The sequence below is a fragment of the Pinus tabuliformis genome, chromosome 3_2 (assembly GCF_031772625.1).
Source record: "Pinus tabuliformis cultivar Carrire ecotype Pingquan chromosome 3_2, CPIR1, whole genome shotgun sequence".
Taxonomy (NCBI): domain Eukaryota; kingdom Viridiplantae; phylum Streptophyta; class Pinopsida; order Pinales; family Pinaceae; genus Pinus; species Pinus tabuliformis.
Window position 1 is genome coordinate 693,305,573 of NC_142302.1, and position 24,779 is coordinate 693,330,351.

Consider the following 24,779-nt stretch of genomic DNA (forward strand, 5'->3'; position numbering starts at 1 on the left):
TTTTAAAGATGCAAGTGAGAACAATATGTTTCCGAAGATTAAAAGGCTGAGTGGTGTGGAAGATATATTGTACATAATGTTTTAGAATGAGTTATTTTGGGATAACGATTTTTAACATACAAAAACTAATTTATTAAAGTTATTTGGAAAATATCTTTTTTGAGTTAATAAATAATATTTAAAACTAATAGAAATATTAATATTAAAATTTGATTTTAATTTTAGATTTATAAGTAAATAAAAGAAAAAAAATATTATAAAATAATATGTTTTAATTGTTAAGTTTATTTAATTGTTAAAATATTATTTTATTATTTATATTATTATTTTATATATATAGATATATACATTTTTGTGTAAATTAATTATATTGCTTTCAAAATTCATATTACATTATTCATAAGTCTATCTTGAAAATTATCATATTTACTTTTCCATGTAGAAAACTGGAAAGTTCTTGGCTAGTTTTAACAGTAAAAAAAGTCTATATGGCAAACATGGAAACAAAAACAAACAAGAAACTAGATAACATAAAAGAGCCTACAAGAACATAACCAGAACATAAGAACCAAGTCATGTGTCTAATTATAATACTAGAGCTATATCCTTCACACTTGAACCAAGTGGAGTCGAGGGCTGAAAATCACATTTAATTTGTCTCTCAATTTGAGGTAAGTGACCTTCCAATCTACCTATATAGGCTTCTTGCTTCCATGGATTGTGTTGAATATCATTGAGAAATTAGATAATGATGTTCTTATATTCATGGTTTTTATTTAAGATGGTCCAAGTAAAGTCTTTGACTGCCAAGGAAGAGTGGCTAAATGCATATATTGATTCCTTCTTTACCTAGGGTGTCGAGGGTCAAGAAGCAACTGGGACACCTCCTCTAAGAGTTCCAAATTAGAATAAGCTTGATGGTCTTGTGCAACTTAGGCCTCAAGTCTTTGAATCTTTTCTCATGTATTGTTAGAGATTGTTGAGTGATAGGTATCCATTGCATCCTATGCTTATTACTATGTAATAGAATGATTATCCTAGCCACATCCATCATCCCCACAACAACGATGCACACTCTCGCAAGGCATAATGACTACCATAGATAATAAACCAACATAGTTCCAAAGAAAGAAACCCCACAAATCCCAAAATTCATGCCCTGTCAACCACCCCTCACAACTGAATACTGAAACCAAAATCTAGGGAGAAACTACCCATGCCCCTCTCGACACTACAATTTTCGACCAAGTTTCTTTTGGCCAACTACAACCATGCCCAAAGTAATTGAACCTTGATCAATTATTATGAACTCTTAGCCGACCAAGCTACAAAACAATCACAGAGAGGAAGATACCATAATCCCTTAATATGACGAGCCAAAAAACCTGAAGCACAATCCTTCTCCCTAGACAGCAAGGCTTCCCAACTGAGGGGGCACAAAACATTAACAAACCACCATGAAAACCCTTCAAAGAGGGAAACACCACACCAACGATAACTATAAGCAAATAACATTACAAAATTAGGAAGGAGAAAAAATATTAGCTACTTAAATCTGTGCATAAATACCAAGACAGAGCAACACAACAATGTCGAGCTAAAATTGCACACATCACAATTTTTCCAGCCATCCAAAAGACTAGCCTGAAAAATAATTGCCAAGCTTGAGTATGCACTTTTGCTAGTTCCGTTGTCTCTAGCTAGATGATCATCCCTGAAACCAAAACATAAAAGTAAGGATCTACCACTACTATGAACCTTAGACATTGAACCTTCTTTAGCATGACAATTCATAACTCAATATTCCCATTTCCAAATTTAAAGTTTTAGTTGAAAATCATGGCAATGTCCCCTTTTAAAACTACAATAGGTGAAGGAAAATCCCACATGCACCAAGGAAATTTCATAGATAGGTTTCATATGCTCAGCATTCATCACAAACCAAATATAAAATGAGTCTAGAAAAAACCTCATCATGAAACGATGCATTCTCTTTCCTACACCCCATGTTGGGTGACAAGCCACACCACCCCTCCTAATGACATGAAAAGTGGGTGGGTGTAATGCCCCTATCCCGGTGGTAGTCTAAGCATGGTGCATGTGTTTTGTTCCAATCAACTTTATACTTCAGCAACCTTTCGTCAACTTACCCATTACTTACCTTACCATTTTTTCTTCATTTATTTGGGTGCATTTAGGCTAGCAAACCCTTATCATCCATTTTTCTTTTGAAAAGTAATATATTTAATTCTAACCTTATATCATCCAAGGGCTTAGATTAAACTGATGAGCTCCTTTTATTTTCTCTGCCTATCTAATTATTTGCCAAGATTAAACTATTTGGGCAGATTGTATTCTCTAACTATAAACATAAAATTCAAAGCATGATATAATCAAGATTAAATAGTTTGATTACCATGGATTGTGGCATGAATAACAAGCTGCACACAATCATTGTTATGCATAAAATTAAATAGTAGTGGCATTTAGACTTGCACACTTTCATGGTCTCTTTTTTTTAGGGGGGTTCATATGTTTCCATTTTTGACCTTCTCTTATTCTTTTTGTCCTTTAATATTTCTTTTAGGACATACCCTCTTTACATTTTTTTAATTTTTAATATGGAAAACATTTGCAAAAATCAAAGGTATGTATAATATTACAAGGCTTAACTTCAGACATTCAAAATTATGACTCCTATTGGTATAGGAACCTAACAATAGGAATAAGGAACCCCTATCCACTCATCCCTCCTCTAATATATCCCATTTTGTTTAGGAGTAGAGACCAAATAATAATAGCGTGTTTTTCAAAGCTAGGGGAAATAATATCATTAGTTGCCACTAAAGCATGTGATTAACCACAAACATCAACATCGACCTCCAGAAAGATAATGAGTTAACAATCAAGATCCTCAAAGGTGGAAGAAGTTATAGGTGAGGTCAGTAAAACACCGACAATATCTTCTTTTCAACATTCTACAATTAACTGAATCTATCTCAGGGATCGGTTTGCAATCTTAGAAGCGCTTAATGGTGTCATTCTTCTTAGTCAACAACAATAACAAAGAAATCATAATAGTTTTCAAGGCATGATATCTATCAAACAATCTATTATTATCTGCTTGAAGAGAAGTAGTGTCATCACACAACTCATCAACATAGTCTTATAAGTGGAAAACCTCATTAGTCGGATGGGCATTACTCTCCAACCTACGAATTTCCTCCTTCAAGGAAACTTTTTTATAATAGAGAAATCCTTAACATCGTCTTTCAAAACATTAAAAATGTTGGTCTTATTCTCAAATTCATCTATAGGGTTATGGAATAAGCTTTCCATGGTTCTCCCTAGGACATCAACCTTCTTAGTTCTCTTTGTCACAATAGTCCTAAATAAAATAGCCTTACTCTTCAACTAATTTTTCAGTTCTTCATTCTATGTCTACAACAAAGAAACAAAATACTGAAAGGTAACAACCGCATTATAGAGTCGATCTATTATCTTTTTCTCATAAAACTTTTGCAATATTTTACCTACTTGATAAATTCTTCACAACACCAATTCTAATGTGCTAGTCAAAAGAATAAGGAAAATTAAATGACCATCCTATCATCAAGAATAGACGCAACTCTGCATTACATCTATCACTATATTTGTGTTTACTAATCTTGTAATGATATAGAGCCACAACGACCACATTACACCCAATGATCAAGTTCAAACGTGCTAGCTAGCAATATCGCATACCAGCACTAACAATGTATAACGAAGACGAAACATATGTGTCTACAAATAAATCCTTGAGAGGATGGATTGCATTGACAATTGGTCTAAGTAATCTTTATTTGTCGCTTTTCGGACAATGTCTCTCGAAAAAAATACCATTGATTAAGCACCCATACAATTAAATATAAGAAGAACTTTCCATTCATATGCCATAAACCCTCTAACTTAATTAGATCTTTGATAAATCTCATATTATCATATTTAATACATATATAATATGTTCTCCAGTAAACCAAATCTTAATAAAATGTGATTATATAAAAAAATATAAAACTTAATTAGATTTTAGATAAATTTTATATTATTATATTAATATAAAAAAATATATTTCGTATATAGTAAACTAAATATTAACTAAATATAAGTATAATGACACAAACTACATGACTTTACATTGGATAAGAATAACGTGTTAAAAAAATACCAACACTAATATATTAGTGTGATTTATGAAATAATATTATATGATACTAAATTGAAATATAAAAACTATTTATGTAATAATTATTTATTAATTAATAATAAATCATATAACTCTAAAAAAATGTATATATAAATACATATAAACAAATTCCTTATAAAACATATAATGTAACTAGTTAGGTTTAGTAATTGGGCAGGGAATAAGTTAAGCATTAAACGGGAATCTTAAGTTGAATTTTAGATTGATTTAAATTAATATTTTTATAATTAAATAATAAAAGTAGTGTTTTCTATAATTAAAAATAAATAATATTTTTATTATTATTTTTCTAATTTTTAAGAAATCTACAATATTTAAAATTTAATTTAAAATATAAATTTGTTATTAATAAAATAAAAAATGAATCCATGTTATTAAATTTTCATAATAATGATAATAATAATTTAAAATATAAATTTATTGTTAATAAAATAAAAATTTAACGCATATTATTAAATTTTCATAATAAAAAATATTTAGTATAAAGTTAAATAAATCCTAAACATATATAGATTGCAAAAAAATATACAGTTTCTTACCATCATTCGTTCTACATATAAGCATCCCAATAACAACTCTTTTGAGGGGCCATCATTACTCCACAATTTTAGAGTTAGGGTCAACCCATTTCTTCGTATTTGTATATTTACGTTATTGACGAGAGATGTTTTACAAGCCCGATAGTTTATAGAATTAAAGTAAATTTAAGACATCCTGATTAATTGTTTTATGCGGATATAAATTTACTAAATATTAAAATGTTATATTATTAATTTTTTTCCTTTCAAATTTATATTTATAAATATATAATAAATTAAAATTAAAATAAATATAAATTATTATATACCTAAAATAAATTATAAAACTTACACCATACGGATTTGTCTATCTAGGCGGAGGAATTACCAGGACGGCCAAAAGTGGTAGGAATCCGGGCAAAAAATTTTCAAAAAATCTTGGAGAGGCAATGTTTGAATCGTGTTTCTGATGGTGGAAATGGATTCAGCGCCATCAAAAATGTCTAGAACACCTAAAATTTTGAAGTTTAACAACTATAACTTGGTTTTACAAAAATCCTTGCCGGATTTTCTCTAAATATGACCGGAATTTCGGTAGCTTTCCAGGCAATTCCTTCGACTTATTAGACTACAGCCATCAGGTGTTAAATTTGACAGGTCACCTTACCCATTAGCAAAAATTTTAATGACTGTTTTATTTTTAAAGTGCCCTTCATATGACTTTAAATATTTACTTTTACAAGGTTTTTTTTAACTTCTGCGAATCATATTCATAATTGCTTTCACATTAAAATAGTGAATGTAGGCAACTAAATTAGATAATTAAAATTAACTTACACACCTACCATGTTTTCCATTTAAGTTACTTCAATGCCAATCCAGTTAAAGAATAATATGCCTGATATAAGTTTCAAACAAAAAAACATAATGTGCATGAAATATGTAAATGTTTAAAAAAATACATTCAATATCATCATGTACAAAAACTAAATTTTGGAGAGTTTCACCAAACAAAGTAATTGTCAAAATAAATACATGTTAGGGCCATAAGGATCTGTAAATGTATAAAAATAAAAAAACAAAAACAAACTACATACTTGGACCTTCTTCTAAAAGATCTTCAAATATTCAATAGTGTCATCTAGCATGTCCATAGTGTTTGTTAGCTGCATTAAGTCCAAAAGTGAAAATTTATAATTATTAATGACCTGCAAATTGTAACAACTTTTACAAACAATGAGTTCACCTACAATCTAGGCATACCACATTCAGAATATTAAGCTCCAATTTTCTTATTTTTCATATTTCGTACAAATTATTCCATCACTTATGGGTGTTTTTCGGACATGCAAATATGCTAGTATAGATATGGTTTGTATCTGTGAGAAAAGCCTATAAAAAAACAAATATTATGGCATTTACAACATAATTTTCCAAAAAAAAAACATTTTTCTCAAGCAAATAATTACACTTCTCCATCAAAGATTAAACATCTAAGCATAACCTAATGAAATTATATAAACATCTAAATGTATAAATTTAAACTTTCTTAGGGTGAGTAGCGATAGTGAAATGTGCAATGAGTAATGGTCGAAATTTGACCTGAAGTCTCTGACGAATGGTGGCTCTGCAATCTCAACTAGGGTTTGAGTTAGGGTTTAGCACTAGTAACCATAGCAGGTCGTGGAGAAGGGAGCTCTGATCCCTCCTATAGTCAAATAGTCACGAACAGAAGCAAGGGAACTGGTTTGCATCACTTCAAGAAATCACCGGACGTGATAAATAACGATATTAATACAGGAAATATCAAACCTCACGGACAGAAAGAAAATCATGAGGAAGATAGCAGGGAGAAGAGAAAGAAGATAGCAGTAAGAAAATTGCAGCTATGAGCGTGACACGGGTCTATAAACCCAAGTCGACCATTATTCCTCGGGTCATTTTAAGTGAACCAACGCTACAAGTGCACAAAGAACACATGGTGGAACATGTAGTTATAAGAAAATTTATGGGGATTTGGTTGATGGAGAAGGCCTTGCACACATGGATAAGGAACCACTGGAAACCAAAGAGGGAAATAAACCTTCACCTTGGATCGAAGGGATTCTTTAGTGTGGAGCTCACAAGCTTAGAAGACAAAGACAGAGTGTTTGAGGGAGGACCCTGTTTTTATGTTGCTGCAGGCCTTTACATGCGACCATGGGTAATTAATTTTGTCCCAGAATGAGAAATGTTCACTTTGGTATTGGTATGGATAAGACTATACTCCCTTCCTTTAGATTATTGGCTGTCAGGGTCTCTAAAGGCTATCGATAATAAACTAGGGCATTTTATAAAAATATCAGATGCGACTCTAAGAGGTAAATACACTTCATTTGCTCGAATTTCTGTGGAAATGGACTTATCTAGGGCACTTCTAGATGAGATCATTTTAGAAGTGTATCATGAAGAATGGGTGTAGGCGGTGGACTATGAACATGTCCCTCTCAGATGTCATAAGTGCCATGAACACGGGCACCTATACAGAGACTGCCCATCAAACAAACTAGAGAGCAACACAAAAACCACCACAAGCAAAGATCTCAAGGGTTTCACTAAGGTGGGGGGCAAAGGGAAAGGAGGAAAGCGGTACCAAAATAAAATCAATGAGGATGGGAAACTGAGCCACAACAGTTTTAAAATCTTAGAAGAAGAAGTTTGAAACAAGGGGAAAGACCAGGAATTGGAAACTAGTACCAATGAGAAGGATAGGGATGCTGGCATGGAGGATATTCCTGAGAACAACTAGAAAAAGGATGATCTACCGAGCATTGTGGAGCTGAGTAGGGACCATGAGATGACCCTAAGTGAGGCGGTAACAGAGGACCATGAACTCTAGGAGATTCTTGAGAGGGGGAACTTAGATCTAGAAAAGTTTCTGGAGCAGGGTATTGCCAAAGGGGTTGTCTCCCTTCCAGAGGAGGAGTTTGACATGGTTCAATAGCTTTTCCTCTGGAGATCCTAATCAAAGGGATTTAGAGTCAAAAGAAACCATGACAACCAGGAGAATAGAGGGATGAAAACAATGGAGAAAACACCGGGGCACTCTTCCCAGAATCCGGGTAGGAAAAGAGGAAGAAAAAGACATAATGAGCTACTGACTGAATGTGGAAAAATCCTAATTAACTTAGCTAAGATGAGAGATCTCACCAGCTACTCCTTTACAAACCTTTCTTAATGAAGCTTACAACCTGGAACATTAGGGGCTTAGGAAGTAAAAGGAAACAAAGAAATCTTAGCAGTAGAATAAAAGAAGAAAAACCAGATATGGTTTTTATTTAGGAAACTAATTGTTCGATGGACAAGATCAGGTAAATACATATCAAATGCTTAAGAAAGTATGAGTATCTAGAGTTTAAGGCAGACAACTTGATAGGAGGAATTCTTACGCTTTGGGATCCCCATAAACATGGAATCCTGGATGCAAAAGCGTCCAGGGACTATCTATCACTGTTGATTTAACCTTTGGGTGATAGGGAGACTTACATGATTACAAATGTTTATGGTCCTCAAAAACTAGAAGACAAACTCAAGCTTCTCACCTCCCTTGAGGAGCTGAGAGAGAGATATCCTGATATGCCTTGGATTCTGGCAGGGTATTTCAATATGATTAAATCTCTTACAAAGAAAAAAGGTGGCACTAGAACACTAGGCATAGACTCCATTGCCTTCCAGAACTTCTAGTGGATAATGAAACAATAAATGGCACTTTCACCTGGAACAACAAGAGAGTAGGGGCTTCTAAAGTTGCTTCTAAGCTAGATAGATTCATAATCTGAGAGGACCTCCTTCTCATAGGCCTTGACATGTCAGTGCTAATCCTTCCCTTTGGAGGCTTGGACCACTGGCCTGTCCAGCTTGAAGCCGATTTCATGGGTACACCAAGGAAAAAACCTTTTAGGTTTGAAAATGTCTGGCTCTCTCACCTTGACTTCACCAACAATATTGACAAATGGTGGATGGAAGATTTGCCCATTCAAGGCACAAAAATGTTTATGTTGCAACAAATACTTAAACACATCAACTCCAGACTCAAAAATTGGAACAAGAAAAAGTTTGGTAATATTTTTAAAGCCAAAAGAGAAGTTGAACAGAAACTCCAGGGGATTAATCAAATCATAATCACAGATGGTTTTATCAAGAAATGGAAAACTCAAGCTCAGTCTCTTCAGAAGGAATGGGAAGATAGGTGCATCCAAGAGGAGATATTTTGGAGGCAAAATTCGAGAGTGCAGTGGATTAGAGAAGGGGAAGAAAACACAAAGTTTTTTCATAAATCAACTTTGGATCACAAGTCACATAACAAAATTTCAAAACTTAGAGATTTTCAAATGAAAGAGCTTGTCTCCCACAAAGAAATGGAATTCGTCCAAGTACAACACTTAGCATTGCAAAGGAGCCTCTCTTAGATAGGTCACGGTTCATTAGCAATTTCACAAAGTACATTCCCAAGCTTGTAACAAGGGAGGAAAATCACAATCTTAACAGGCCAGTGTCTGAAGATGAGGTCAATGAAATTATCAATGAGATGCAAAATGGGAAAGCTCCTGGCCCGTATGGATTCAATGTGGACTTCTTCAAAGCATGCTGGAAAACAATCAAACAAGACATCCTTGATGTAGTGGAAGACTCCAGAAGATCCAGAATGGTTTTGAAGGCTCTCAATACCTCTTTCATAGCTTTCATTCCAAAGTAGAAAAAAGCTATGACACCGGATAGATTCAGACCCGTAGCTTTATGTAATGTGGTGTACAAGATTATTTCCAAAGTGATAGCTAACATATTCAAGCCCCTTCTTCCAGCTCTTATCTCAGAGGAGAAAAATGGTTATGTGGAAGGAAGATAGATTCTCAATAACATCATACACACTCATGTGGTGGTACACTCTCTTAAGACAAATAAGCAAGCTGGTATGGTCATATAGATTGACCTAGCGAAAGCTTATGACAAGCTAAGTTGGTCTTACATCAGGGCAGTGAGAGAGCTTATGGTTTCGACCACAACTGGATTAGATGGGTTATGGCCCTAGTATCCACGGCTAGTTTTTCAATCCTGTTTAATGGCTCACCCTCAAGAACCTTTATGCCTTCTAGGGGTCTCAGAAAAGGAGATCCGCTCTCCCCCTTCCTCTTTGTGCTCATGATTGAAGGGCTAGGTAGAGTGATCAAAATGGCAGATGTCGAAGGAAGAATCTAGGGACTGAAACTTACCATAGATGGAGTTGCTTCGACTCATCAACAATTTGTAGATGACACTATGCTGCAGGGTATTCCCACGGTCAAGGAAGCCAAAGGTTTCAAACAAATCATGAATGAATTTGCTATGGCTGCTCGTACAAAGGTAAGCCTTGACAAATCAAAGGTTTTATTTTTAACACTGACATTGTTATTCAGAGGAACCTCACCAGAATTCTCGGATTTCAAAGGGATCAGTTACCTTCTAAGTACCTTGGAATGCCTCTTACGGACAAACCTCTGAGCAAGGGAGTGTGGGAGCCATTAATTAACAAACTTCGGGAAAAGATCAGGAAATGGACTTGTAGGTCTTTGAATTTGGCAGGGCATCTTGTGCTTACAAAGGTTGTCTTGCACCCTGTTCGACCTCAAAATTACTCTCTCTTTGACAGCTTTTCTCACATATTTCTCTTGTTTTCCATAAAAGATTGGTCCCCATCATTGATAAATGATAGATTTTTTCTCAAGGAAGACATTAAATGATTGACATGTTATACTTTTATGTTTTTTCTATTTGAAATAAGTTTTTGCAAATTAGCTACGGAACGCGGCCTATTTTGCAGCTAACCATGTGTTCCATAGCTACTTCCATGGTTGAACAGGTTACAGGTGTCAAACAAAGAAACTAGCCACATGGGCATCTCTAGAATCATCTCGACATGGATCCTATCCTAGTCACCCAGCCCATATTGACAAAAAAGCCAGCTCAAGAACACAGTCAAAGGTGGAGTCAAATGAAGAAACCCAGGAGAAATAGGACTCTCTGTCCACTCTTCATGGCTAATTAATAAATCCGACAGTTTTTTTGCAACATTAACTCAGATTAGCCACCAGTGTTAATGGTTTTATGCAACCATCTTGCTTGAATTAAACTCACCTGTAGCAGATCAACCATTTATGCAGATCTATTGTAATACGTGGAAACCACACGTAGCTAAATTTTCTCAAAAGACAATTATCAATGTTTTCTTTAAATCTCAGTTATACAAAACTAAGAGGAGTGCGAAGTTTTTGGATGTATTAAGCTTAGACTTGCAGCTCTGTAATTTTTAACAAAGGTAAGCCTTGACAAATCAAAGGTTTTCCTTTTAACACTTACATTGTTATTCAGAGGAACCTCACCAGAATTCTTGGATTTCAAAGTGATCAGTTACCTTCTAAGTACCTTGGAATGCCTCTTACGGACAAACCTCCGAGCAAGGGAGTGTGGGAGCCGATAATTAACAAAATTCTGGACAAGATCAGGAAATGGACTTGCAGGTCTTTGAATTTGGTAGGGAGTCTTATGCTTACAAAGGTTGTCCTGCAGGCTGTTGGAACTCAGAATTACTCTCTCTTTGACAACTTTTATCACATCTTTCTCTTGTTTTCCATAAAATATAGGTCCCAACACCGATAAATGATAGATTTTGCTCAAGGAAGACATTAAATGATTGACGTGTTATACTTTTATGTTTTTTCTATTTGAAATAAGTTTTTGCAGATTAGCTACAGAATGCAGCCTATTCTGCAGCTAACCGTGTGTTCTGTAGCTACTTCCACGATTGAACAGGTTACATGTGTCAAACGAAGAAACCGACGACATGGGCATCTCTGGAATCATCTCGACATGGATCCTATCCTAGTCACCCAGCCCATATAAAAAAAGAAAGCTAGCTCAAGACCACAATCAAAGGTGGAGTCAAATGAAGAAACCCGAGAGCAATAGGACTCTTTGTCCACTCTTCGTGGCTAATTAATAAACCCGACAGTTTTGTTGCAGCATTAACTCAGATTAGCCACTGGTGTTAATGGTTTTGTGCAACCATCTTGATTGAATTAAACTCACATGTAGCTGATCAACCATTTACACAGATCTATTGTAATACGTGGAGACCACATGTAGCTAAATTTTCTCAAAAGACAATTATGAATGTTTTCTTTAAATCTTAGTTGTATAGAACTTAGAGGAGTTCGAAGTTTTTGGATGTATTAAGCTCAGACTTGCAGCTTTGTAATTTTGAACTTTTGTTCCTATTTATAATATAAAGCCTTGTGTTGGCCAATGATCATTTAAAAGAGTATTTTAAACTAGTTAGCAGCTCAACCTAGTTAGTTGCAGAGGGCCCCTGCATTGAAGGAGGTTTTCTTTTCATTTGTTTTCTGTTCAGTTTTAATCTCATCATTTGCTTTTAGCAGTGTTTGCAACTTAGGTTGATTACTTGTAGTTTTATTTCTTTTAATTATGTTCAGTAGCATAATGTTAGAATTCAATGGTGCAGTGTTGTTTCTCTTAGCTATTTCATAAATGAAACTTGTTTTTTTTTAACAGGGTAAGGTTGAAAGGTAATAAGGATGCATTGTTGATTAATTTACTCATTGTTTTGTTGGTTATTTATTTCCTAGTTCAAATTGCCAATGCATTGTGTGAATAAATGTTTTTGACAACCATTTCAAGCTGATATCCATCCTAAACTAAATGGCTAAACATTCATTTTACACAAGGATTAAAACCAATCACTTATTGTATGCATGTTTTACTTAGTTCTTTCGACCACACAGTACAGGAAGTTGCTTGTATGCCATCTCAAGAAAGTTATCTTCCAAAATTGAAGGTTTGGACAACTAGAAGTACTTTGGTTAGTTTCATTCTCTGTAATTATTTCAATTTTCCTTACAACTTCACCTTTTAATTTTTGACTTAGGATTAAATGACAAAATAGGATAGATGCTCTATTTTTCCTTCCTTTAACTTAGATTTTAATTAGTTCACCTTTAGGAAATTTAGACTCAGTTTCTCATAATTCAAACTGTACATCATTAGGAAACAAAGAAACCCCCAAAACAAAGCAATATCAAAATACAAAACAATGAAGTAAGAAGGGTTAACTAGAACCTACAGTGCACTACACTTCATTATCTTACTAGCCTCGGTTGATAATTTATGCAAAACAATTTAGGATACTAAATTAACTAAACATTTTGGCACCATTGCCAAGGAAGTGTAACTAGGTAACTTTATCTCTTACATTCAAAAAAAAATTTGATATGCATAGAGAAAGAGACTCTATGGGTAGATTTATAGCTAGAGGTAGGAGTTCAATTCCAACAACACCACCTACTCCACCAAGAACAAGAGTGTTCTCCAACCACTCCGATTGATTTGCATATCTTTCAATCTCTGGTATGTGATGATGAACGTAAGGCCCCAATTTTACTTTTTTTCTAAGTTTGGTCATAAACCCTTGAGGGTCATATCGCCATATGAAACTATTTTGGAACTTCATTTGTTGAAGAATCTTAACTGACTCCTGCCCTGCTTCTCTAGAGTTGCGAATGAAAGGGCCTAACAGATTTTTGACTCTGCACTGAGTTCTTTTCTTGGCTGATGCAAAATTTACTTCATTTGAGTTCATTATCTACCTATAATACTCTAAAGCAAATAACCTTGTGGGGAGGTATTTGGGGAGTTTCTATGGGGCAAGCTGGCACCCATAGATTCTTATTTCTGTGTGGTTTTGGTAAAGGTACCAATCTCCCACTTTACTTTGTCTGGACAATTGGAGGACTCTTTTGATCTCCTGGCTTATTCTAGGTGGATGAATTCCTATCAGCATAGTCATGACTAGATGGACAAAAAAGTCAATGAAATTTGTACAGGTGTAAGGAGATCAATACTTGTGAAAAAGTGGTGTCTGAAAGGTAACAGATCTGGGCTGGCCTTTGGTATCCAGCTTCTGGAGGGTGAATGGAAATCTGTCTGATTGATAATATAAAAACACATGTTATAGTATAGATGAGTATTTGAATACTCTCTCATTGTGCATCCTAGTAAACTGTTCATGCATTCTTTCAGCCATGAACTGGGGATAATCATACAGAGTAACAGGAGGCTTTCCTAGGGTTTAAATGGACATGAAGCCTAGGATAAGCTCATCAATAAATTCATCAATGTTGCAACCTAGAATACATGAAATCATGCTTACGATTTGTTTTCCCCTTTCAGAGAACATGGCAGAAACATATGGAGGGGAAATTGTAGGAATGTGTTGCCCATCTACAATGAATGAAATAATTGAGCCAGTCTAGATGGACTCAAATTGGTGTATTGGTCTAACATATCCCCAATGGAGAGTGGGGTCAGGTTTGGTCCTAGTTGGAGTTGTAGCATCTCACTGATCGATTCAGCTGTGATAGTAAACAACACTTTCTAGCCAGGGGACATTACAAATCTCTGGTTGGGAATGTAGCAGGCATGGCACATATGGACAATTTCAGGAAAGAGATGTACTCGGGGAAATTGGTATTTGGGCAAGTTGGATTCCCAAAGACCAATGTCATTAGAATGGTTCAGGTATGTATCTTTACTCAAACAATGAAGTTTGAGAAGACTTCATATGCACTTGTATCTTTGATTTGAATGTCCGTGTCTGCCAGGGGGAGGTGGTGTAGGTCCAAATGAGTAGTGATAGGTTTGACATCCATGGCGACAAGGGCAGCCATAATTTATTTCTTGTGGATTTGAATTTGACTTTCACAGGTGTATTCAAAGGTTTTGACGGAAACTGGCAGTTTTGAGAAGGGTCTAGGAAACAAACTTTCAAATTTAAAGTAATTTTAATTAATTTTGCTCAATTAAAGCACTTTACAGGATGAACATTTTCAAATTTGAAAGGGTGGTAATTCGTGGTGAAATACCTAGAATTGGGTGGATTATCTTCAAATTTTGAGTTCACGATAGCTACAGAAGTTCAAATGGCTCTGGTACGGATTGAGACGTTGATTGGGGTCTCTGCAGCTTCTTCAGGAGTGAATTTGGAGTTCGATTGGTAAATTTAGTGTTTGGTGGAATCACAATGGTTCACAGAGGTTCACAAAGAAAACGAGCGAGAAAGGTGAAAAAGGGTTTCTCAGCCTTTTTTATGGAGCAACGATCATTTTTTGGTGGGTAATTTATGAATGAAAAGTGGGCGGTTTATCAAGTTGAGCGGGGAGGTGGTTTCCCAAGCCATCACACCGCTTTTGTGGAGGATGCGATATTGAGGAGGGGTCACCCGATCTACTCCAGCGCTCAACACATAGCAGTTGGGGGGCCAGGGAAAACCACCTTATTGAACGGGTAAAGTTCGGTCGTCGGGTGCAGCCGATATGGCTGTGGACCATCGGATGAGGGAGATGGCAATCGGATGGCAGTTACATGAGGTAGGTGTGCGGGTGATAAGAGCATGGGATTCAAGGGGGCCCAGGGCTTTAAACTTTGGCGGTTTGGGATTAATTAACACTTAATCACAGATTTAATCAATTGGGCAGGGTTTAATGATGGGATTTATCTGTTTTGTTGGGATATGGGGTAAATATTATAGTTTATATTAAAACTAAGGGTTGGGATATTTATTTAGGGGATTTAATTAATATACGGGAAAAGGTCTATCAGGGATTTATATAATAATGTTTAAAAATTAATATGAAATGAATGTGTGGAGTGAACTTTAATAATAAGCATAAATGTAAAATTTGTGCATTTTTACCATATACATTTGATGCTTAGGATAAAACACTTTTGTGGGTTTTTTGAATGAAATAGAATTTAACATGGGGGGTTTTTACTTTTCCTAGGCAAATGAAGTTTAACCATAGGAAAAGGGGTTTTATTAGGGTAGTGAGGGGGAAATGAATTTTATGAAGGGGATTCTAACACTTGATGTCCATAAGCCATTAAGTCGAGGGTCTGGTACCACAAAAAATCAGATAAATGCTCTGAGCCTCTTTGACGTGAAGGGTTTAAAGTACTAGAAGATACTTGTGGATAGGAAATTAGTAAGTAAGGGGAAAAATGAATGATGAGGAGTTAATCATATTAACTTGCAAACCTTTCTTTTTGCTTCCATAATTGATCATACATATTAAAATATGTGTCTAAGCATGGTGCATGTGTTTTGATCCAATCAACTTTATACTTCAACATCCTTTCCTCAACTTACCCATTACTTACCCTACCATTTTTCTTCATTTATTTGGGTCATTTAGGCTAGCAAACCCTTATCTTTCATTTTTCTTTTGAAAAGTAACTTATCTAATTGTAACCTTATATCATCCAAGGGCTTATATTAAACTGATGAGCTCCTTTTATTTTCTCTACCTATCTAATGATCTGCCAAGATTAAACTGTTTGGGCAGATTTTATTCTCTAATTATAAACATAAAATTCAAAGCATGATATAATCAAGATTAAATAGTTTGATTACCTTGGATTGTGGCATGAATAACAAGCTACACACAGTCATTATTATGCATAAAAGTAAATAATAGTGGCATTTAGACTTGCACACTTTGATGGTCTATTTTTTTGGGGGGGTTCATATATTTTCATTTTTTGACCTTCTCTTATTCTTTTTGTCCTTTGATATTTCTTTTAGGACATACCCTCTTTACATTTTCCTAATTTTTAATATGGAAAACATTTGCAAAAAGCAAAGGTATGTATAATATTACAAGGCTTAACTTTAGTCATTCAAAATTATGAATCCTTTTGGTATAGGAACCTAACAATAGGAATAAGGAACCCCTATCCACTCATCCCTCCTCTAATATATCCCATTTTGTTTAGCAATCAAGACCGAATAATAATAGTGTGTTTTTCAAAGGTAGGGTAAATAATATCGTTAGTTGCCATTAAAGCATGTGATTAAGCACAAACATCAACATCGACCTCCAAAAATATAATGAGTTAACAATCAAGATCCTCAAAGGTGGAAGAAGTTATAGGTGAGCTCAGTAACACACCGACAATGTCTTCTTTTCAACATTTTGCAATTATCTGAATCTAGCTCAAGGCTCGGTTTGCAGTCTTAGAAACGCTTAATGGTGTCATTCTTCTTAGTCAACAACAATAACAAAGAAATCATAATAGTTTTCAAGGCATGATATATATCAAACAATATATTATTATCTGCTTGAAGAGAAGTAGTGTCATCACACAACTCATCAGCATAGTCTTATAAGTGGAAAACCTCATTAGTCGGATGGGCATTACTCTCCTCCAACCAACGAATTTCCTCATTCAAGCAAACTTTTTTTTAATAGAGAGATCCTTAACATCATCTTTCAAATCATTAAAAAGGCTGGCCTTATTCTCAAATTCATCTATAGGGTTATGGAATAAGCTTTCCATGGTTCTCCCTCGGACATCAACCTTCCTAGTTTTCTTTGTCACAATAGTCCTAAATAAAATAGCCTCAGTCTTCAACTAATTCTTTAGTTATTCATTCTATGTCTACAACAAAGAAACAAAATATTGAAAGGTAACAACTGCATTATAAATTCGATCTACTATCTTTTTCTCATAATACTTTTGCAATCTTTTACCTACTTGATGAATTCTTCACAACACCAATTCTAATGTGCTAGTCAAAAGAATAAGGAAAATTAAATGAATGTCCTATCATCAAGAATAAACGCGCTAGCTAGCAATATCGCATACCAGCACTAACATTGTATAACGAAGAGGAAACATATATGTCTACAAATAAATCCTTGAGAGGATGGATTGCATTGACAATTGGTCTAAGTAATATTTATTTGTCGCTTTTGTGACAATGTCTATCAAAAAAAAATATCATTGATTAAGCACCCTTACAATTAAATATGAGACGACCTTTCCATTCATATGCCATAAACCCTCACTTAATTAGATCTCTGATAAATCTCATATTGTCATATTCAATACATATATAATATGTTCTCCAATAAACCAAATCTTAATAAAATATGATTATATAAAAAATATAAGACTTAATTAAATTTTAGATAAATTTTATATTATTGTATTAAATATAAAAAATTATATTTCCTATATAGTAAACTAAATATAAGTATAATGACACAAACTACATGACTTTATATTTGATAAGAATAACGTGTTAAAAAATACCAACAATAATATATTAGTGTGATTTATGAAATAATATTATATGATACTAAATTGAAATATAAAAAATATTTATGTAATAATTATTTATTAATTAATAATAAATCATATAATTCTATAATATATATATATTTATATATATATATATAAATTCCTTATAAAACCTATAAGGTAATTAGTTAGGTTTAGTAATTGGGCAATAAGGAATAAGTTAAGCATTAAAAGGGAATCTTAAGTTGAATTTTAGATTGATTTAAATTAATTTTCTATAACTAAATAGTAAAAGTAGTGTTTTCATTTAATTTCTTTTATAATTAAAAATAAATGATATTTGTATCATTATTTTTTTAATTTTAAAGAAAACTACAATATTTAAAATTTAATGTAAAATATAAATTTATTATTAATAAAATAAAAAATTAATTCACATTATTAAATTTTCTTATTAATAATAATAATTTAAAATGTAAGTTTGTTATTAATAAAATAAAAATTTAACTCATATTATTAAATTTTCATAATAAAAAATATTTATTATAAAGTTAAATAACTCTTAAACATATATAGATTGCAAAAAAATGCACAGTTTCTCAGCATCATTCGTTCTACATATAAGCATCCCAATAACAACTCTTTTGAGGGGCTATTATTAGTCCACAATTTTAGAATTAGGGTCAACCTATTTCTTCGTATTTGTATATTTACGTTATTGACAAGAGATATTTTACAAGCCCGATAGTGTATAGAACATGTAATTAAAGTAAATTTAATACATCCTGATTAATTGATTAATTGTTTTATGCGGATATAAATTTATTAAATATTAAAATGTTATATTATTATTTTTTTCTTTTTCAAATTTATATTTATAAATATATAATAAATTAAAATTAAAATAAATATAAATTATTATATACCTAAAATAAATTATAAAACTTACAGTGTATTAACGGATTCGTCTATTTAGGTGGGGGAATCGCCAGAACTGGAATTTGTGCAAAAAAATTTCAAAAAATCTTGGATGTTTGAATCGTGTTTTGCACGGTGGAAATGAATTCAGCACCATCAAAAACCTATGGGACACCTAAAATTTTAAAGTTTATCGACTATAACTTGGATTTACAAAAATCCTTGTTAGATTTTCTTTAAAAATGATCAGAATTACCATAACTTTCCGAACAAGTCCTCCGAATAATTAGACTACGGCATATTATGATAGGAAAAGCAATCATTTCAAATGACGCCATGATAATTTCGATAGGGTCGATAGGGTAAGGGGTGTCACCGTGAATGGAGAAGGCAACATCTCATAAATGTTCCATTCGAACCGGTCAATCATACACTCGAAACGGGAAGGGGTGTCGCCGTGAACGTAGCAGTGGAGCAGACACTATATATACCTTGAATGTAGAAGGCAAGATGTCATAAATGTTCCATTCGAACCGGTCAATCATACACTTTCAGTAAAAGAGGACGCACATAAATCGAAGGCAAGATGTCATAAATGTTCCATTCGAACCGGTCAATCATACACTTTCAGTAAAAGAGGGCGCACATAAATCGAAGGCAAGATGTCATAAATGTTCCTTTCGAACCGGTCAATCATACATGTTTAGAAAAAAGGGTTGCTGAAAATATGTAATTTGTTACTGTGTATTAAATAAGTGGATGTTGTATATACTTATTATTGGATTTTAGCAAGCCAATAAATATAAACATATACAGCCTAGCTCATTTAAAGCACACGTCTGTTGCACATGCCTGTTGCGCAAATAAATAACTAATAGTGTTAGTGTTTAGGATATCTGCTTGACTGTCTGTAAGGAAAATGTGTACTTCGGCGATGAACGACAGCCATCCGGACAAATACGGTGTAGCCCTGGGTTTTCGGAAGATCCGATGAACGAAGCAAACTCATTCAAAACCCTACCAGTCGCCACTCAAGTTTCTACAAACGCAAGGGCGGTTTGCTTAAAAAAGCGTTTGAGCGTTCTGTTCTCTGTGATGCTGAAGTTGCTCTTATCATCTTCTCCGAAACAGGCAAGATTTACGAGTTTGCAAGCCACAACGAGTAAGTTTCTTCGCTTCATTTCGACTGCATTCTTTGTTGGGTATTTTTAAATGGAGAAATACCAAAATCAACAAAATAACCACCACAGAGACAATGCTCAGTTTTACCTCCACAGGATTTTTTGTGCACAGACAGCTTAAAAAAATTTCACAGAGAAACAGAGTATTTCACCACCATAAAAACATTCTATTCATTAAAACCTGATGCAAAGATTTACCACTGTAAAATCCCTTTTATATTCACTGCTGTGAAAAACAACTTACTGCTGTAAAGCCTCCATTTACATTCACTGGTGTAAAACAATTTTACATACTGCTGTAAAAACAAAACTTACACAAACTTACAAAAACTCGCTTCGTGCAAAACCACACATGGTTTTTCGCTACTTCTTTTTTTTAAAAAAAATACCTCACAAAACATTACTAAATGTATTCGTGCACTGCTGTGCATACATCCTCTGGTTCTTCTTCTTCTTTTACCGCACCATCATCATTTTTCACTGCTGTGAATACACACCTCTATTTTCTTCCCGTGTGCTATATATTTTTAATAAAAAAGTCAACACACTCAAACATAAAACTTATTACATACGACTTTAAACTTTAATACATGCCGTATATGAAAAATATATATAAAAACATATAATAAATTGTGTCCATACCCATATTTAAAAAACTTAACTAAAGAGCATATGCGCCCATACCCATATTAAAACGAGCCTCACCAAAACTTCATAAATGCATTAAAGGTCACAGCGTATCCTCCACGGCGGTCAAACTGAAACCTTACACTCCACGTAACTTGAATTGACGCAGACCCATGTGCAAGTTTAATCAATCAACGGCTGAAAAAAAATGGAGCAGATCCAACGGACGAGAAAGATATCGGAAGCCCTCACATGAGTGAACGATAGCTCCCGATATGTCAGAGTTGCCTACGTCATGCGAGAGCCACGTGCCAGCACCAAAACGCATCGGAGCAAAACATACGGAAACAGCGTTTCGTGGGAAGGCGATGCGATGAGCTCTGGCCGGTTTTGTGGTTTTCATGCTGGTGGTTTTTGGGCTGCGTACGTAAGCAGCATTGAAATTACGATTTCAACACTCCCCTTTAATTTCAACAGCTGGGCATTCGGTCATACCGAGACACTTCCTCAAAAATTCAAAGCTCTTCTGATCCAATGGCTTTCTCAAGATGTCCGCTACCTGTTCTTGAGTCCTGCAATGTTCCAAGACAATTTCTCCATTGTTCACCAATTCTCTGATGTAGTGAAACCTTGTATCAATGTGTTTCGTTCTTTTATGAAACACTGAATTCTTTGACAATGCAATAGCAGAGCTATTGTCACAAAAGATCACTGTCGCTTTTGCCTACTCTTGGCCTAAGCTTCTCAACATTCTTCTCATCCACACTGCTTGACATGCTGCTGCTGTAGCTGCCACATATTCAGCCTCTGCTGTAGACAATGCTACAATGGACTGCTTCTTAGAAGCCCATGAAATGGCTCCTGAACCCATATTAAAAGCATAACCGGAAGTGCTCTTCCGATCATCTACACTTCCAGCCCAATCACTGTCAGTGTATCCAACCAAATCTGAATGTTCTGAGGCATGATATAAAATTCCAAACATTTTGGTACCTTTGACATACCTCAAAATTCTCTTTGCTGCCTGCCAATGTGCCTCCTTCGGCCTCTCCATGAACCTGGAAATTAAACTAACAGCATACATTAAATCAGGCCTGGTTGCTGTTAAATACATAAGGCTGCCCACAATGCTTTTATACAAGCTAGGATCAAAATCCTTGCTGCTGTCCTCTCTGCTGAGTTTTAATCCCATCACTGTGGGAGTGATTGCTGCCTTGCATTCTTCCATCTTAAATCTGCCCAAAACTTGATTTACATATCTTGCTTGAGATATAAAAATTCCTTTTTCATTTTGATCTACTTCTATGCCTAAGAAGTATCTCAACAAACCCATGTCAGTCATTTCAAATTCATCTTTCATGACTGATTTAAAATTCTCAATGAGCTGATCATCATTACCTGTGAAAATTACATCATCAACATATAAGACAACAATTAAAATCTTACCATCCTTTTCCTTGATCTAGACTGTGGGTTCTCCTTCACACTTGTCGAATTCATTATCCAATAGATATGAATCTATCCTGCTGTACCATGCTCTTGGCGCTTGCTTCAGCCCATAAAGAGCTTTCTTCAATTTGCACACTTTGTGCTCTTCACCTTTCTTCTCATATCCGAGAGGTTGTTCCACATAAACCTCTTCCATTAACACTCCATTTAGGAATGCTGATTTCACATCCATTTGGTAGACTTTCCATTTGTTTTGAGCTGCTATGGACAGCACTACTCTCACGGTTTCCATTCTTGCAACCGGTGCGAAAGTCTCCTCATAATCTCTACCATACTGCTGCTTGTAGCCTTTGACAACCAGCCTTGCTTTATGCCTTTCAATCTTGCCTTCAGCATTGCTCTTGGTCTTGTAGACCCATTTCACACCAATGACTTCTTTGCCTTTCGGTAGCTCAACCAAATCCCATGTTTTGTTTCTCTCTATGGCATTCATCTCCTCATCCATAGCTTCTATCCATTTCCTATATTTAATTGCATCTTCGAAATGAATAGGATCATCAACATGACAATACAAGGCAAATAAGGAATTCATTCCTTCATCATAAATATCACTTAGATTTCTAAACTTCTTACCTCGTTCACTTGGTGTGCAAGTGCTTGAAGATGCACTTGAATTTCCTCCTTGTGGTGTGCTTGGAGAAGCACTCTCATTGATCCTCAATGGTGTCCCTTGCTGTCCTTGTGTTGGCGCTGCTGTTTGGGGGTGTATTTCAGCCACTTCCTCTTCATCTTCATCATGAGACAAACAATTTTTAACATTGACTGTTTTCTCTATGCTTCCATCCCAAGCTTCCTCTTCAATGAATTGAACATCCCTGCTGACAAAGAACTTCTTGGTAGATGGAATGTACAGCCTGTAGGCTTTGGATTCATCACTGTATCCAATGAAGATGCATTTCTCCCCTTTGTTGTCCAACTTCCTCCTTAGCTGATCTAGTATGTGTGCATAGGCCACACATCCAAAAACTCTCATGTGGGTGACTCCTTGCTTTCTCCCACTCCATGCCTCTTCTGGCACTTTGTTCATGACTGCTTTTGTAGGACACCTGTTCAATATATAAACTGCACAATGTACAGCTTCAGCCCAATACTCATTTGGCAAATGCTTTGCCTTCAACATGCTCCTTGCCATCTCCATGATGGTTTTGTTCTTCCTTTCAGCAACTCCATTTTGCTGTGGGGTGTACCGTGTTGTAAACTGTTTATGAATTCCATTTTCTCTACAAAACTTAAGGAATTCATTGGAGATATACTCACCTCCTCTATCAGTTCTCAGAACTTTTATGTGCAGTCCGCTTTGGTTCTCCACAAGTGCTTTGAAATTTTGGAATTTCTCAAAGACTTCACTTTTGTTCTTGAGGAAATATATCCAAGTCTTTCTTGTAAAATCATCAATGAATGTCAAGAAATATAGGCTGCCAGCTAATGATGGAGCTTGCATTGGTCCACACAAATCTGAGTGGATAATCTCTAAAGGTGTCTTTGCCCTTATGCTCTTCCCTGATGGAAAACTTTCTCTATGTTGTTTTCCCAAAATGCAGCCTTCACATAGGCTGTCCGGTTTCTCTATCAATGGTAATCCCTTTACCATTCCTTTTCTGCTCAGTAAGTTTAGACCTCCAAAATTTAGATGCCCGAATCTCAAGTGCCATAACCAGTTCTCATCCTTTGGCACGCTTTGGAAAGCCTCTTGAGTGACTGCTGCAATTTCACCTTTGTTTTTCATGTCTGCCCTGATCCGGAGAGGGAACATCCTGTTCCTTGTCATCTTCACTTCAGCAATGCATCTTTTGCTGGGTGGTATGTCCTTGATGGTGCACACATCATTTACAAAGTAAACATTGTAACCCTTTTGGATAAGCTGTCCAACACTCAAGAGGTTACATCTCATTCCGGGGACATAGTAGACATCTGCTATGGTTTTCCTTTCTCCTTGTTTTGTAAATATTTTTATCTCCCCTTTTCCCATAACAGACACTTTACAATCAGTTCCTAGTGTGACCTCTGATTTCAAATTCTGATTTAAGGCTGAAAAGAGGGCTATATTCCCTGTCATATGGTTGCTGCAACCTGAGTCTAAAAACCATATGTCCTCACTATGTGTTTCAGCCATGTTACAAGCTAACAGGACATTATTTTGACTGCTGTTTTCTCTTGTAACATTTGCATTTTGTCTACTGTTCATATCATGCTGTTTCTTTCTACAATCACTAGCATAATGTCCATACTTTTTGCAATAATAGCATTGAACATTAGATTTATCATACCTTTGTCCTTAAGCATGATGTTGTCCTCCTTGTTGGATGCTGCCTTGGCCTTGGTTCTGATTTGTATTGCTGCCTCTTCCTTGTGCATTTGATGGGCTGTTCCTTCCACCTCTGTTCTGGCTTCTGCCTCTTCCTCTTCGGTTTCCTCTGCCTTGACCTCTTCCTCTTCCAAAGGACATCTGGGTCTTGAAGGCTTGCTCAAGAGATGAGTTTTCATTCCTACTCAACCTCTGCTCATGTGTTATCAGTGATGCATGTAGCTCATCAACTGAATAGTTTGAGAGATCCTTTGTCTCTTCAATGGTGGTGACTATTGCATCAAACTTTGAGGGTAAGACCC

The 24,779-nt window shown here is 35.1% G+C and overlaps 1 protein-coding gene across 4 annotated transcripts in view; it reads right to left on the bottom strand.

The window, feature by feature from the left end:
* LOC149182523 (MADS-box transcription factor 50-like) overlaps positions 1–24,779 on the bottom strand; it is a 237,188-nt gene that overhangs the window by 101,580 nt on the left and 110,829 nt on the right. For 2 of the 4 annotated variants that reach the window (XM_089418585.1, XM_089418584.1), the window contains exon 2: positions 5,865–5,933. The exons of the other annotated variants lie outside the window; for them this stretch is intronic. In XM_089418585.1, coding sequence (XP_089274711.1) covers positions 5,930–5,933 — 4 coding nt within the window. In that variant the 3' untranslated portion in view covers positions 5,865–5,929. The remainder of the gene's footprint in view (positions 1–5,864; positions 5,934–24,779) is intronic. 4 annotated transcript variants of the gene reach the window in all.